At 41.6% G+C, this 15,426-nt stretch overlaps 1 protein-coding gene across 2 annotated transcripts in view; it reads right to left on the bottom strand.

The window, feature by feature from the left end:
- Positions 1-2,458: 2,458 nt before the first annotated feature.
- The window catches only part of ASAP3 (ArfGAP with SH3 domain, ankyrin repeat and PH domain 3), a 398,324-nt gene continuing 385,356 nt past the window's right edge, over positions 2,459-15,426 (bottom strand). For both annotated transcript variants that reach the window (XM_086957571.1, XM_086957572.1), the window contains 4 exons: positions 9,304-9,457; positions 5,857-5,985; positions 2,980-5,669; positions 2,459-2,934 (listed from right to left, as the gene is read on the bottom strand). In XM_086957571.1, the coding sequence (XP_086813697.1) occupies positions 5,595-5,669; positions 5,857-5,985; positions 9,304-9,457 (358 nt within the window). In that variant the 3' untranslated portion in view covers positions 2,459-2,934; positions 2,980-5,594. The remainder of the gene's footprint in view (positions 2,935-2,979; positions 5,670-5,856; positions 5,986-9,303; positions 9,458-15,426) is intronic.

Genomic DNA, 15,426 nt, shown 5'->3' with positions numbered 1-15,426 from the left:
GTTTCCAAGACCCAGCACCAGCAACACTCTTAAAAGAGTCAGCATCTTAAACTTCTCCTTTGTCATGTAGAAGTTCAGAGTTCTATAATTGAGGATCAGACACAGACCACCATCCTTGTGCACCAGGAAGTAACGTGAGTAAAATCCATTACCCTTTTCCTGTTTTGGGACTCACTCCACTGATCCTTTTAATAGGTTTGTTGCTACCTCCTGTTGCAATATGGCTAGGTGGTCTGGAGGGGTGGACCTGGGGAAAGGAAAAGGTATAGCCCATTTCCACTATTTGAAAGACCCACTGGCATGAAAAAATGACATTCGAGGCCGTGAGAAAGAAGGACACTAGGCCGCCTACAGGCTCCTAATGGGCTTCGGGAAGAGATATAGGGCTGCTTGCCTGGTGGTGCAGGGGAAAAGGAGGAGGGATGTAGGGTGGATCCACAACCCTTTCCTCTGGCTTTGCCTATGCCCTGTCTGACCAATGGATTTGGTTGCTGCGGGGTTTGAGGCTACTATTGTTCCAGATGGCAAAACACATATTGTGATAATCTCTTGAGAGGGTCAAACTGTTGTCCCAAGGAGCAAGCTGTATACCCTTGCTCGCCTTGAACCTCTCCAACGCTGAGGCAGCCTTGTCTGCAAACGAGTATCTCCATTGAACTGCAGGCTTTCAGGTTAAGGGTGGTTTACCTATAGCCAGATGATAACAGCGTGTCACCAGCCTGTTAACTGCAGTGGTGGAAGATAGTCTGTGCCATGACAGGGTCTACAAAGAGAATATAAGGACAGGAGGGGTTACACAGTGGGTGCTGTTGGCAAGAGGACCTCTGTGAGAAAATTGATCTTAACCTCAGATGTTGGTAGTTGTACATTTAAGACCTCTCAGTAGCCTTTTTCACAACAGCATGAAATGGCATTCCTTCTGGTGTGAGTGGTCCGGTTGGAAATTCCCTCTCAAATTCAGGCGAAGTGTCAAGGCGCTAACTGATGAAAGGCCTGGTTATTCTTGCCCTTCTTCACTATTATCACTCCCATATAGACGAGATCTGACTCTGTGCCAAACAGGTCATGCATGCAGCTCCTGTATATTCCTCCACCAGCCTTTGGGTCTCACTTCATGACCTGTTCTGTGGCACGACTTTGTGGTCGGGTGCCAGTGGCAGAGGTGGAAGTGGTGTCAATAGTGTATTTTAAGGTGCCACCATTCAAGGAAGTCGGTTGAGGCATTGAGTAGTGGTTCACCAAGTCAAATAAATGTGGAGTCGGCGTCAGACCAGGTGGAATGGTACCAAGCAGCATCAGAGCCGTAGGCATGAACATTGAGGGTGTCATGAGAAGCCATGGGACCAAAAGGTGTGCCGGATGGTACTGATGCTCTCATAAAGAATGAGCACATGGCGTACAAAAATGTCGCCACTTCCAGGCCCAGAGTTTGAAATTCAAGGAAGGGTGGAGCCAGCATCGGAAACTCAGGTTGTGAAGGCCCTGGCAAATGTTTCCAAAACGATGGGAGCGGCATTGATGGATGTTGAGGTGGGTTTTGGCTAAGTCCACTGAAGTCACCAGAGTGGGCCCACTCGGTGGCGCATCAACTGGCTCCATGACCACCAACTCCAATTCTGAAGATAAAGACGCTATGGGAGCCTGAGGAAATCTCAACTTGTCTTTTGCATGCTGTGATGCTTCTTGTGTTCCTTTTACTTTCCTTTTGAAGTGTGCAATAAGGGCGACCTAGAGTGAGGTCATAAACGTTGCAGACTGCTTTTCTTCCCTGTCTCAGACTCCAAAGTATTTTAAATTCTGCTCTCTAATGGCCTTCACGTGCATGCTTCAGCAAGAGTCGCAGGTATGGGAGTCATGGTCTGAGCTGAAGTACCAGAGGCAGATGGAATGGGGAACGGTAATCGACATCGGGCCCTCACAGTTCTCACAGGGTTTGAACCCGGATTTCTTCGGTGGAGACATTGTACTGCAGAAATACATTTTCTGAGAGGAAACACTCAGAGAGTGAGCTCCGGATCTGCATCATAGGCAGGGAAAGAAGGAAACTAACGCTGTTAGGCTGCGATGGCCGCTATATGGCTTCAGAGACCACTTCTGGTGTCGCTGTGAAGCCATTACCCCGTACCAGTCCGTTTGAGACCTCGGATTATTCTACAGGTAAGGAATCTGCAGGTAGAAGTATCCATCAGAATAGCATAATATTTAAAGAGAAATAGACTGACATTCTGTGATCCAAACAGTCATATGCTATTATACATTATTCAATGGGTATTCATGTAAATTGTTCATACAATGTGAAAATTAAAGTAAGTGTTATGTTACAGGGTTCTTGATTGTGAATCTCTGAATATTTCTCACAGAATGAGGAAAAGGAAGTAATGTGAGTAAGAGAAAAGAAGGAAAGATGGCGGAAGAGGAATATATGAAAGGTTACGTAAAACACATTCTTGGACACATGTTTGACTGTACATATTTTTTATTTTAAATTGTGAAAATTAACATTTTACACCTAAGTTTCATGTAGGAGCTGCGCATCTGGCCCCAGTTCATTTTTTGAATTCCTATGACCATGAGTGCCCCTGTGGATCCCAGATGTGTGACATCGGTATCGACGCGATTGAGGGCTAGCAATTATATTGCCCAGTTATTCTTCCTTACCCACTGGGTGGGATGGATACATTTTTTTTGTCTGGCTTTATTATTCACTTAATCTGTTCCAGTTATTATCTGAGAAAGAGTAGCTGAGTCTATTTGCAGGAAAGCAAACATTTGGAATGTATATTCACTGAAACACTGAAATATTTGTTTTGAGCACAGCATTGTTATATTTTTTTTGTTTACTTCCATTAATGACTGAAAATTGAACACTGCCTCCCTCTCTTCGATTAAGGGATTTTGCAGGTCCCTGCCAACACTCGTCTCTTCTAAAAGTACCTCATTTTGCAGGTCCCTGCCAACACTCGTCTCTTCTAAAAGTACCTCTGTTCCTTTACATTTGTTTCCCTGACCCATTAAAACTCAGAACTCCAATTGGATTGTCTGAGGGGCAAAGTATTTGTAACTGAACATCTGAGACTACTAAGTCTTTACTTTGCTATTTATCCTCACGCTGGAGGTATTTGTCAAACCAAGTTGTCTTCGGCAAACGACAAAACACTGACTTGAAAGATCCCTTACTTTGTAGACAGAAAGATAACAGAATATTTAATCGTTATTTGCAGCGAAATGTCTAGCTACCATTGTACCCTGCCACCCACATGGGTGAATATGTAGATTGTTCTGCTTTCGGTTAAAATATCACTTTGTAAGCCCAATTTAAAGAAAAAGTCAAGAAAACATTAGGCGCCAATTCTGGATAAAATGTAAGATTGGGAATGAATCTATTTGCTGTTTGTCTCCTGGGGTATTGTGGGTATATGCAGCGAAGGTGAGCTCTAGGTTCCAAAGGACCCCATTTCCAACTCATTGAATTATTAATCAAAACAAAAGTGCTACTGCCTGTCAGAATGTGCATAAAAAGGACAGTAACCAACTTGAGAACAACAACAATAGTAACATGATTTGAAATTCCATTAGACACAATTTTTCTTCTAATAAGAAAAATACTGACCATGTTGAATAAAATAGCCAAATATTGCTACTCTAGTGTGCCTACTTTTTAACTCTACTCTAAAAATCGTTTAAAAATGTACCCTTACTAGTCATTTTCCAATTTGGAATGAAAGGATGTATTGGCCATTATTTCAAGTAGTTAGTGGTGAAAGGCACATAGCATGTACACCAGAATCACATACCTATTGAGTAGAAGCCGGAGACCCTACTATGCTATGATCTGGGCATGCAATAGGAAACCACATGAAGCACACTTTTTTTGTACAGAAATTACACAATTCCCACACAACAGCTTTCAGCAACTAAGTAATCACCAAGGCATCAGAAAACTAGCTTGGGAGGAAAAAGCAACTTTTAAAAGGTAAAAAGAAATCCTATTAATTTCCAGGAAAAAACAGACAGAGCAACATTTGACTTTTAGTTTTTTTTAAATCTTCCAAGTATGCCAACTGCCACAGACACCAGAGGTAGCACATATGATTTTTTTTTAAAACAGCCACTGCCAGAAGTGCAGTAGGAAGCGTCAAAAGTGTACTAGAGAGGATACAAAAGTTACAGTTACTTTCTAAAACATTGAAAATTCAGCATTTTATTTGCTAGAGTAGACTTCTTCTCAAATAGCCAGTATAACCAACACTGATAAGCAATGCTAAAAAGGTGGGTTTTATGCTACCATATTTGAAGGTGGCTATGGTGGGGAGATTTGGCTGTTCTCTTCCTACGCCACATTACAAAATGAGCTTTCTGAATGCCAAAATAGGGTACCATAGCTCTGTGTAAAGGTCTGCTATGTAGGCAATAAAGAACATACTCATCTTTGCCCTTTGACCCTGATGACAGCATATACATGCCATACATATTCACATGAATACTGGCTTGTACCATTGGCTCATGCATTGCTCACCCTAGGAGCTTGCACTGCATGTAGGAGGTTTTCACTCCTTGCAAGAAGTAGGGCTTACCAGTGGCCAATCACACTTTCTAAATGCTGTCTTATTCCTTATAGGTCAATTTGGCTCAGCAGAAAATCTAGCCAAAAAGATAACACTCTCACACCTCAGAGAACAATTTCCCACTCTGGGCGGCAGTTCCAAACCCTGGGGTGCAATCTCGCAAATAGGAAAAACGTATCACAAAACGGAGGGAAGTCTGGCATCCTAGGTGGTAGCATTTCCGACTAAAGGGCAGTACGCCTGGCTGGTCAGCATCTCACATCCCGGTCAACAGACATGTGTCCAGGAGACCACTGAGAGCCAACTTGGCATCAAATTATGGCCTTCCTTACTTGTGCAAACTTCAGTCTCAGTCCAGGACGAGCTGGCTCTTTTGCTGGAGGTCTATCTTGTTCTGTGGTGAATGTCCAAACACACTGGAAGATAGCCCATGGCAGCCACTGAAATGCAATCCCATTGGCGGAAGGGCTGCCTTGCATTATAAACACCTCACTGCAAAAACTGTAAAGCAGGTGGGTTATATTTAGAAAGGGCCAGCACCTAGCTCAAAGGGAAGGACATATCTTTAAATATTTTGGTATTCACCAAAACAAACTAACCCCATGATGAGAAATTAGGCAACATTTTGATGCTTTTTGTAACCATCCTTTCAAATGTCTCTGGGGGTTTACAATGACATAATTGTTTGTTCTCCAAAAGGTTCCACCTTTCCACCAAGAACCAAGAACAATCCTGCCTGCAAAACTCCCTCTGGGCAGTGCAAAGCCAGAGGCAGCCTTCCTTGCCTCATTGAAACAGTCACAAACAGCAAGTGAGTCCAAGTATTTCCAAGTCCTTGGTGGTACATTATCAAAAATGGTCATGGTTTGTGGTTCTTCCCTTTCTTCCTTGGATCTCTTAGCACCGAGTCAACGCAGAGGCAGTGAACGGGTCATCCTGCTTTCTGTGGCATCACTGCCTAGTGCAAGACGTTGCTTTGGAGAAGCATGTTGTTTCTCTTCCAGTTCTAAGTACACATGGACACAGCAATCAATCTTGCAAAGGTTGAACCGAGGTAGCAAGGAAAGTGCCCATCCTGGATCCATTGCCTTCCACATATCCCACCTAGAACAGAAGAAACGCGATTAGAGAAGAGTGTTAACAGTAATGAAAAGCTTACCCTGCATCCCTCTGTATATTTATCCCTCCTCCTCAACACCTGAGATACAGGTCACAGGTGAACAGAAGAGGTTTTCAACCAGCAGTATTCAAACCATCAAGATGTCCCCAGAAAGTAAGCTTAGGGTCTCACCCAGCAATTGAGGTCCTCATCAGATGTCACCACAATCACATCACCTTTAGAGAACTTCAGCTCACCGGCCTTGCCCAGTTTGCAGTCCACAACAGCCTTTGCTCGTTTCTGCCGAGGAATCCCCTTTCTCTGTGGATAAAGGATCAAGTTAATTTAAAAACTAAGCATCAATTGACCAATCATAATAACTTTAGTAAGAATATTTTTATCGATCCATAAAAGTGCATAAAATACGAAGAGAAAATATCACATATAAGAAAAAAAACTTCTATCAATAAATCCCAAAAGTACATAAAATAGAGAATACATCTTATATAAAACTAAAACTTATTCAATTAGTAGTTCGAACTTCATTAATAAAAATCATCCTGTTTCCTTACATTGTAAAAATTATCAGCCTTCATAGACTAGGTTATCTAAAAATGCAAGTGATTTCCTTCGTTTATAGCCAGGCTTATATAACCAGCAACAGCTCGGCATACTAATTCATTATTGAGGGTATACATAAAAGTCACGGCATCCTTATAAAAGAAATGTTTCTATGCCATAAAGATTTGCCGTAAAAATATTCTCCTTATATCTCGATAGAACTTGCAGAATAGCATAAAGTGAATCATGAACAGGGTAGTTTTCCCATCACATGGGCATCTGTAAACCTTTTTTTGCCATCTTTCATGCTTTGGAAAATCCACCAGTTCATGGACAGTGCCCAAACATAACCTTGTCAGGTAAAATATGTCATGGGTATTTGTAACTTTAACAAGATATTCAGGTAGACCAGACAGCTTTATACTAGCCATATATCTTGAAAATGCTCATTTTTTTCTCTTCTCTGCCAGCTCTTTGTTGGCTTTGTTTCTCCATGTAAATCTTTTTAATTTAATTTTTGCCGTATTGCAGAATATAAGCGGGGTCTATCACTGATAGTTCTTCATCGATTTCCTTCAACAGCTTATCCATATATACTAGGCATGGGATTTTATTGAAATGTTCCAGTGCTAAGCAGTCCTTAATTATGTCCCTGGTGAACTTTGTTCCTTCCTTGCAGCAGATGTTATGCCAAGAGCATAAAGCTCTTTCTTGTATTAGGTCGGCAACATTAGATGCATCTCATTCTTTATGTAGGAGATATACGGATGTAGACCTTGGTACAGCCAGCATACGGCAGAAAAAATAATTTTCACAGGATTGTAATATATTTGCACTGACGGTACCCCATACTACAGAGCCATAGGTTGCTACTTTTAGGCATTTACTGCAAATACGTCTACTGCCTTTCTTATTACAAAAATCTGAAAACAGCCTCCATAGTTCTGATAAGTTTATGTTTTAACTGGTCTATATGAGGGCCCCAATTACTATTAAAGGAGATTAAAATGTCTAAATACGAGAAACTTTGGACTTCTGTCAGCTAATGTTCCCTCATACAGTGTCTTTTTCTTAGTCCTACCCCGTACGCAGAACATCACAAATGTTTTAGTAAGATTAAACTTTAGGTCTTTTTGCTCCATGTATGAGACAAAAGCTTCGACCAGTTGTTGTAGTCCGTTTGCAGTTCTAGATATTAAGACTTCGTTGTCTGCATACAGGAGCAGCGGGGTTGGACGAGAGTCTTTTTTCGGGGCATCACTGTTCAATTCTTGGGAGGGTTTTGTCAATTCCATTAATGTATAAAGAGAAGAAGAGGGGTGCAATAACACACCCCTGCCTTGTTCGCCTGGACACCTTAAAACTTAGGGTGCACTCTCCTTCCCTCCCATACCTTACTCTAGATGGCAGTCTTGCATGAAGTTGTGATAAAATGACACAATGTCATCTGGGGCGTCCATATAAATCATTGCTTCCCACAATTTAGCGTGATTAACACAATCAAAGGCCAAACTAAAGTGTGCGAAGCATAAATGGATGTTTACTTCCTTGGCCAGTGTTTATTTACCAGTGATCAAGTTCAGATTTATGAACTGCTCTACTGCCCCCATCTCCCCCCTAAAGCCATATTGGGATTCTTTCAAGATGTTACCATCATAGACCCATGTCTCCAATCTTCTAAGGACTATTCGCCCCATAATCTTTATTGATGAATCTAGAAGGGATATGGGATGGTAGCAGTTTGCCTCTCCCCTGTTGCCTTTTTTAAATATGGGGACAATTATACTATTTAATTGACTCAAACAGCCTTGAGTAGAATGCCAACTGAAGATGCAGACAGCCATGACACTATTGACTAGGACAACATATGAAGAGCTGCCCGGTACAGGGTCTGGGGAGTAGCCCACCCATTGCAGGATACACCATTCCATTAGGATAACTGTATAACCTTGTGATACTTACTCCTAATGGGACAACACCTTTTCATGGAGGAATGACAACTCATTAGCATTACATAAAACATGGAGAGCTGTCCAACATGTTCACTCATGCTTCTGCACTGTGGCAAAATGGATGAACACCAGTTGCTTGAAATTTAGAAAAGATAAAATCAAGAATCCTCATCTGTGGGATTCAAACTGACATCTAGACCTCAGAGTGGAGGTCCTCTGAGCTTCGCAATCCCCTGAGCCCTCCACATAAGTGAGGAATTTAGGGTCAAGGCATTTTAACAAAAATGTTGTTTCGCCATATAAATTACCTAGGTGGAAGGTACCTGCTGTAATCCTCTGAGAATGCTTAGAAAAATAGTCCCTCTCTTGCCTCCTTAAGCCCAGAAAACCTTAATCGAAGCCCTTATCACCTCACGGTTGGACTACATGAATTAAATATATTTGGGTCTACTTGCTTATCTTTTGCATCGGTTGCACACTGTCCAAAATGCCTCTATCCGGTAGGGGCTCATCCTCCCAGCCAGAGTATCTATATCTGCTCATCTCGAATCCATGCCTTGGATACCCGTCATTAAACGCTGCCAGTTCAAGAATACAGACCAACTGCCCCGATTCAAGCGGGAGACTCCTGAATTTGTAATTGGACTCTATTTTAGCAGTCTCCTGCCTAAAATTGCCTTTACTTAATTGCAGTCAATGGAGAAAATAAAGTCCCTTGATTTAAAAAAAAATCTTTTTAGTTTGAAAATGCTGGCAGTGTGTTTTTTACATTGTGTTTTCTATAAGTCAGGTCCCCAATGCCTATGAAGAACATTCTAGCACTATCTCTCTTCAAGATCATTAAGATTGTTCTCAGCATTGTGGCTTTAAGTCCCCACATACAACAAAAAGAGAATGGAAGGATGTGCATTCTCATTTTCTGCTGCAAAACTTTGGAACCAACTTCCCCTTTCTCTCAAAAACGTAAATGACCTGACCTCTTTCAGGAAATCCGAAAAACCTGGCTAGTCACTTAAATGTTCCTTCTGTTTCCAGGAAGTTCTTTGCTCCTGGCACCAGGACACCCTGTTGGGTATAATCAAATAATAATTACACCTCACTAACAGCCTCAGGCAAAAGTTTTTACCGGCACAAGTTTCCTTGGAAAGAGTGGCACACTGGAGGCTGGAGCTGGCATCCTAGCCAAGGGCACATCTTCGCTGCTCCCCGGGCTCTGAGGTGAAAGGCTGGAGTTGGAAGTCTTCGAACTGGTTCTGCGATATGTCTTGATGCCATCAGAACTGAAAGGGAGAAGGAAAAACAGTCAGAGGGGAACAAAGTATTTTCAAAGGCAAAAGAGGGAATACGGTGGCAAAGGGAAGAAGGGCTCGGAGGTCCAACAGTGCACTCGAAGGGGTGTCGGGAATTTGAACAACTCTTGGAATGTACACATTGCGGAAGAAGAGAAGGGGCATAGTTTATTAAAGCCGGGTGGGTGAAGTTGATTACAATTTTGTGGTGGAAGATGAAAAATGGAAACTGTTGGAGAAGGTTATAATTTAGAGGGCTTTATAGTAGGGGACAGAGGAAGAGAGAAAGATGCACGTCTAGGAATGCATAAAGGAGAATCCAATAGGCCCTAGGCAAAATGTGCTTCTATGAAAGATTTTCGGGAAACCGCATTGCTTAAGCACACTTAAGTGATCAACAACATTTGTCATTTAAATCTTTAAGGAAAATACAGACTACTGGAAATAGACAGGTGATCCCACCCCATCAGTCTCACAGTTCCCCCACTCTTAGAGACTGTGGAGCCTCCACTGGTTCTGTGGTTGGAATCCTATGACTTAAGTGCCGATTCGCCAGAGAGCAATCAGGTCATATTAGCAGTCTATTTGAGATGGGACACACAGTAGTCCAGACAGGGTAATCACTCAATGGCCTGAAAAAACTCCCTGCACATTGGGGTCATAGATTGTTTGATTTTCCAGAAACCTTTACCGCTTTGAGAGTTTATTCTTGAGGAACCAACTGGGCATATCAATATATCTTTCTCTCATTAAAGGTACACTGTCTTTAATGGAACCACCGCATTGCCAGCATTACTGATCAAAGACAGACCCCTGTCTGAGAGGTGGGAATCTTTAAGTATGGTGAGTGCACTCCTGATGGGGATGGCAGAGGAGATGGCTGACCTGAAAAATTGTCAGCCATACTTTAAATGACTCCTTAGGTCTTTGCTGCCCAACAGGAGTGGCGCCTTCACAGTGAGTAAACTCCAAGCCCTCGAGCCCAGGTGTAACATATTGTTCTTGGGGTTCTCAAATCCAAGTGCTCCACCGAAATCCTGCCACCTCTGTGGGTACCTGGTACTGAGGATCCCTTGGGAGAGGCATAGGTCACCAGCACTAAAAGGAACAATGGTTGCAGAATGAAACATATTTAAGGGCATCTCTTTTAGATTATCCCTATTTGTGGTAGATTCATCACCTTCACATGGTCCTTAACTATATTACAGGTTCCACGAATGGGGTACTAATCAGAGACAAAAACGGCACATATCACCTACTGTAGAAACTATGAATACTGTGTTGTGTTTTTTATTTTGCACTATGGCAACAAAGCCAGACTGTTTCCAGATTTCTTCAATTCAGAGTCAGTTAAATAGTTCCATCTACTGAGAAACTTCAATTATATTTTTCTACAATCATAGTCATATCTTGGACACGAGCTCAGCATTTTTTAGACCTATTCAATGAGTTAGAGGGTTTTTACACAGCATCTGAGAAGAATTACATTATGCTGTCTCACATACATCCAACACTTTCATTGTTGCTCTGTGTCTGAGATTGATCAAGTGCTGTATAGAGATGACTGCCAGAAATATGTGTTGGGATTTAAGGTGCATCAAAATATAAGTGATATCTTTTTAAGTAAATAATCCTTGCTATCACATGGTGCATCTTGTATTCAAGTGTATAGAGGAAACTTCCAGTTATCTGAGAAGCAGAGAAGATTATTTTGTTTTGTGTAATCAACTGTATACAAATGTTGTCCTAAACCACATTAGTCTCGAGTTCAGATGGCTGCAACCTAACACGTACAAAAGCCCACAATTGCCAGCTACAATCAGTTTAGACTGTTCAATGCACAGAAAGCCTTTCATTGTAAATTGAAGAATGAGGCGCTATGTTTCAATTGATTGAATATTGATCCCCATGTGTACAAAAAAGTTCTATTTTAGATTCCAAATGAATTTGCCCCTTCATGCCCTTATATAGGTATAATACACATTACCCTTATATAGGCATAGAAATCCAGTCCTTATTTAGGCACAGCCCATGGTACCCAAACACAGGCAAGGCTACTTCCATCCGTTCATCCACGTCACAACGATTTCTTGGAAAACCAGACTCTTAAGCAGAAGGGACGTCCCCTAGCCTGGATATTGATTTCTCCAAGAACTCATTTATTATGCATGAACATCATGCATGAACATCTATTCCTTAGGGGTTCATTCATGACGTTCATATGTCTGACTTTTACGTCAATACTGGCATTCCTAAACACCTTCAAGGTATAAATATACTTCCACTTGCTATGGCAAAGCACGGTGTGGTTCGGTGCAGTTTGATTACCTACTTGCACGATGCAGCTCGCTACAGCAAGTGCCGAAGGAAGCCAACTCTCCTGCTGACACACTGATCAGAAGCTGTCATCCTCCTGCCGAGAAATCCAGCTACACTACAATTTCATCATAGATACACTGCATTTTATTTTGAAAATAGTCTGCCATGTGATTTCAGCTATTGTGATCCATACTATGGAGGGAACCTTCTTTAAAACTCATAAGAGAGGTGATAGTATTAAATAACTCACATGAAGAATGTTTCGCTCTCTTTATTTTTGTAGAAAAAAATAGAGTTTTGGTACTAATAGTCATAGTGTAGTACTCTTTGCTGATGCTGGTATACTGGTCTTTAGCTATTCGATCATAATCTTTTCTCAATAGCCGTTCAGCTGCCAGACATTTCTGTTTAAGGCATTTTAATTCGGGAATGTACCACGGAGTGGAGGGTCTTTTACAATAGGTCATTCAGGCGCCAGCTGGGTCAGAGCAGAATCTAACCAGCGGAAAGTAAAAGGGATTTACCCGGAATTCTGATCAGGCTCCTGCCAGATTCCTGTTAAGTAAAAAAATCTGCATTATGGTCAGACCATACCAGGGAGGAAGATTTTTAAAATTGTAGTCGGAGATCATTTGTAAAAATCCCATCCAGGGTGTGACTTGCCTTATGAGCAAGCTCCGCTATTTGTTGAATGAGGTCAAAACTGCGGCACCCATCAATCAGCTTGATTGTATCAGGATTGGTTGCTGCCTTTAAGTAAAAAGTTAAAATCCCCTGGAACTGTAAATTTTTGTAGTTCCATACAGGATTTCAAAAGCATTTGCAGATTGGAAGGGGTAGGGTGACGATAAACTAGAATTCAATTGAAGGTAGCTGGTTAGCACATTTAAAGTTAAACATGATTGCTTTCCCGCCCAAAAGGTGGGCTGGTATAAATGTAGCTTTATCTGCTTTCTGATACAGAATGGCCAGACCATTCCCAGGTTTGCCATCTCTATCTAGTCTATAGATGGAAAAGCCGCCAGGCACTACAATGTTAAGATCTGGGTCTGATGGGTGGTCAAACCAGGTTTCAGTAAGGAATGTCAGAATGGGTTTAAGGATATCTAGGAACTGAGCAAAATCCATTCGTAGGAATTGTTCACGGAAAGAAGATTATTTTGAGCATGCCAATCTACTGAAGGAGAGGCTTCTCCATCGAGGGTACCCTAAAAAACTATTAAAAAATTCGCTTAAAAGGGCATGGTGGACGCCACGTGAAACACTAATGCAGAAAAAAACGAGAGTGGAACATAAACTATTGGTCTGTGTTTCGACCTTTTGCCCAGCGGCCAACCAACTCAAAAAACTGATAACATCTAACTGGCATCTAGTAAAAGATTTACATGAGGACTTCAAAGTGCCGCCTTTGTTTGCATACAAAAAAGAAAAAAGTGTGGCAAACCACATTGTGAGAGCAGCTTTACCAATTGAGAAAGGCCTGACTCTAAGAAGTCTGTTTGGATTTCCACCGACAACAGGACACCACAAATGTGGAACCTGTATTTGCTGTGAAGAAACCATAGAGGAGTCGGTTTTCTCATTTAATAACATCAATTGGAAACATGAAGTTATTACCAATTGCAAGACAAGGAATGTTGTGTACGCTATAATATGTCCCTGCCCAATGTTATACATAGGAAGAACAACTCAAGAGGTCAGGCAACGCATTACCCAGCACAAGTCAAGAATGCGCAGAGAAGTTGAAAACGCACCTTTAGTGAACCACTGGGTGGCCAAGAATCACGATAAAAAAAACTAAAGTGGACGGTCCTGTAGAAAATTGAAAATGATCCGAGAGGGGGCAATTTGGAGACACGACTAAACCAAAGAGAAGCCCTGCTAATAATGAAATTCGACACAGCAGTCAACGGACTAAATGAGATTTCTGAAATCTACAAATCGAACACGTAAACTACTTTAGTTTTTCAACAGCGCCGACGGGACTACATCTCCCATAACTCCTCAGAGCGTAGCCACACCCACAGCCAATAACAGTGTTTGTGTTCACTCACTCCCAGAAGACTGAAGGGGAAGGAGTGGAAAAGTACGAACTGCAGTGGACTTCGAAAACTAGCGCGGTGCATAGCCACGGTAAGAATGACTCCATGGGGGCCAGCGAACGTTGCAACTCAACCGCCATAGACACGCTAGTAATCAAGCGGTAACACACGTTTCCCCTTTTTGATTTTCCAGCGTTCCCGTGCGAAACTTCACGACAGAGCCCGATCCATTGGGGACTTAATTCTCAGCTATCACGCATTACCGCCCAGGTAGGCGCACATTCTGAAACCGAATGAATGAGTGACGTAAGAACGTACATATGTGACAACAGCACTAGTATTACTCAAAACTTAGCGCACTTATCGTTTGTTTATATTCCAGCACTTCCCTCTCCCCTTCTTTTGGAATACAATTGTCTGCAATCACGGTTGGAGCCATGACCCAACAATAGAGGTAGGCTGATGGAAGCTAGACAGCGAACAAGGTGTTTATCTCTTAAAACATAAGATTTATGATTGTTTCCTTTTCTTTGTAGTTACTTTTTGTTCCCGAGGAGAACCCTGGCACTTACAGGGTTTGAAACGCGTCGACCGACCCGGTCCCGGGTCATCCCTTTGAATTTAGATTGGAAATTTCTCGACAATCCACAGAAAAGACTGTTTGCTTTCCTTTTAAACCATTACAAACAATTGTAAAATACGACAAAAAAAAAGGACTCTTCATTTGTTGTGTATATAGGTTCTTTTTGACACCGGGACCAGTATGGATGTGGAGTAGTATGAATGGACGGCCAAGAATGTGTTGTTTGTGAGTTTGTCTGATTTATTGTACATACCAATTTGTCTTATTTCATGTTTGTATATAAATGTACATAAACTCTTTTTTGTATTCCCATGCACAAAACTAAAAATGACTAAAAACTAAAATAGTCTTCAGAAGAAAATTAAAAACAAAAGTTGCAATTCTTAAAGCAAGTGCCCATGCTATTTTCATGTATGCTGTGTTCTTTAGTCGGTTTTGAAAAATAAGTTTCTCAGCACTGGCAAGTGTTTTGTTTCTTTAGTGTATATTGGCTCAGCCTTGCTGAGTTTAGGAGTCAAGACCCTTTTTGTTTCCTAACCTGGTCACACAAAGGCATCTCATTACAAACAATGGGAAATGGGAGAGCAAAGTTACAGCCAGAGTACCTGAAACTCCAATTACTATCTTCTGGCTAGAGTGTAGCACAATGGGTGACCTTACCTTAAGGTGCCAGTGCTAACAGGTCTATAGTCGAGTAGAGGTGGGTGTTTGGTCAATGAGGGTTCCTGGCGAATGCTGCTGTCAGGGTATGTGTGGGTAAGGAGGTTGCAAAGGTTGATTTTTAATTCCAAGCAAAACGATGTTTGGGTGCTCTATTTCCCCTACAAACTTATTATATGACATTTGTCGAACTTTTAGTACCAGAATCTGGTCATTTAAATGTGTTTTATACAACAACTTAATGAATATACAAACTTGACTCTACTCAACAATCGAATTGAAACCAACCTAACCCACACTGCAGACCAGCTTTTTACTCAGAATTTGAAATATCATCTTTCAATCAGCACCACATA

The sequence above is a fragment of the Lissotriton vulgaris genome, chromosome 2_1 (assembly GCF_964263255.1).
Source record: "Lissotriton vulgaris chromosome 2_1, aLisVul1.2, whole genome shotgun sequence".
Taxonomy (NCBI): domain Eukaryota; kingdom Metazoa; phylum Chordata; class Amphibia; order Caudata; family Salamandridae; genus Lissotriton; species Lissotriton vulgaris.
This window is presented reverse-complemented; position numbering and strand designations above follow the sequence as displayed.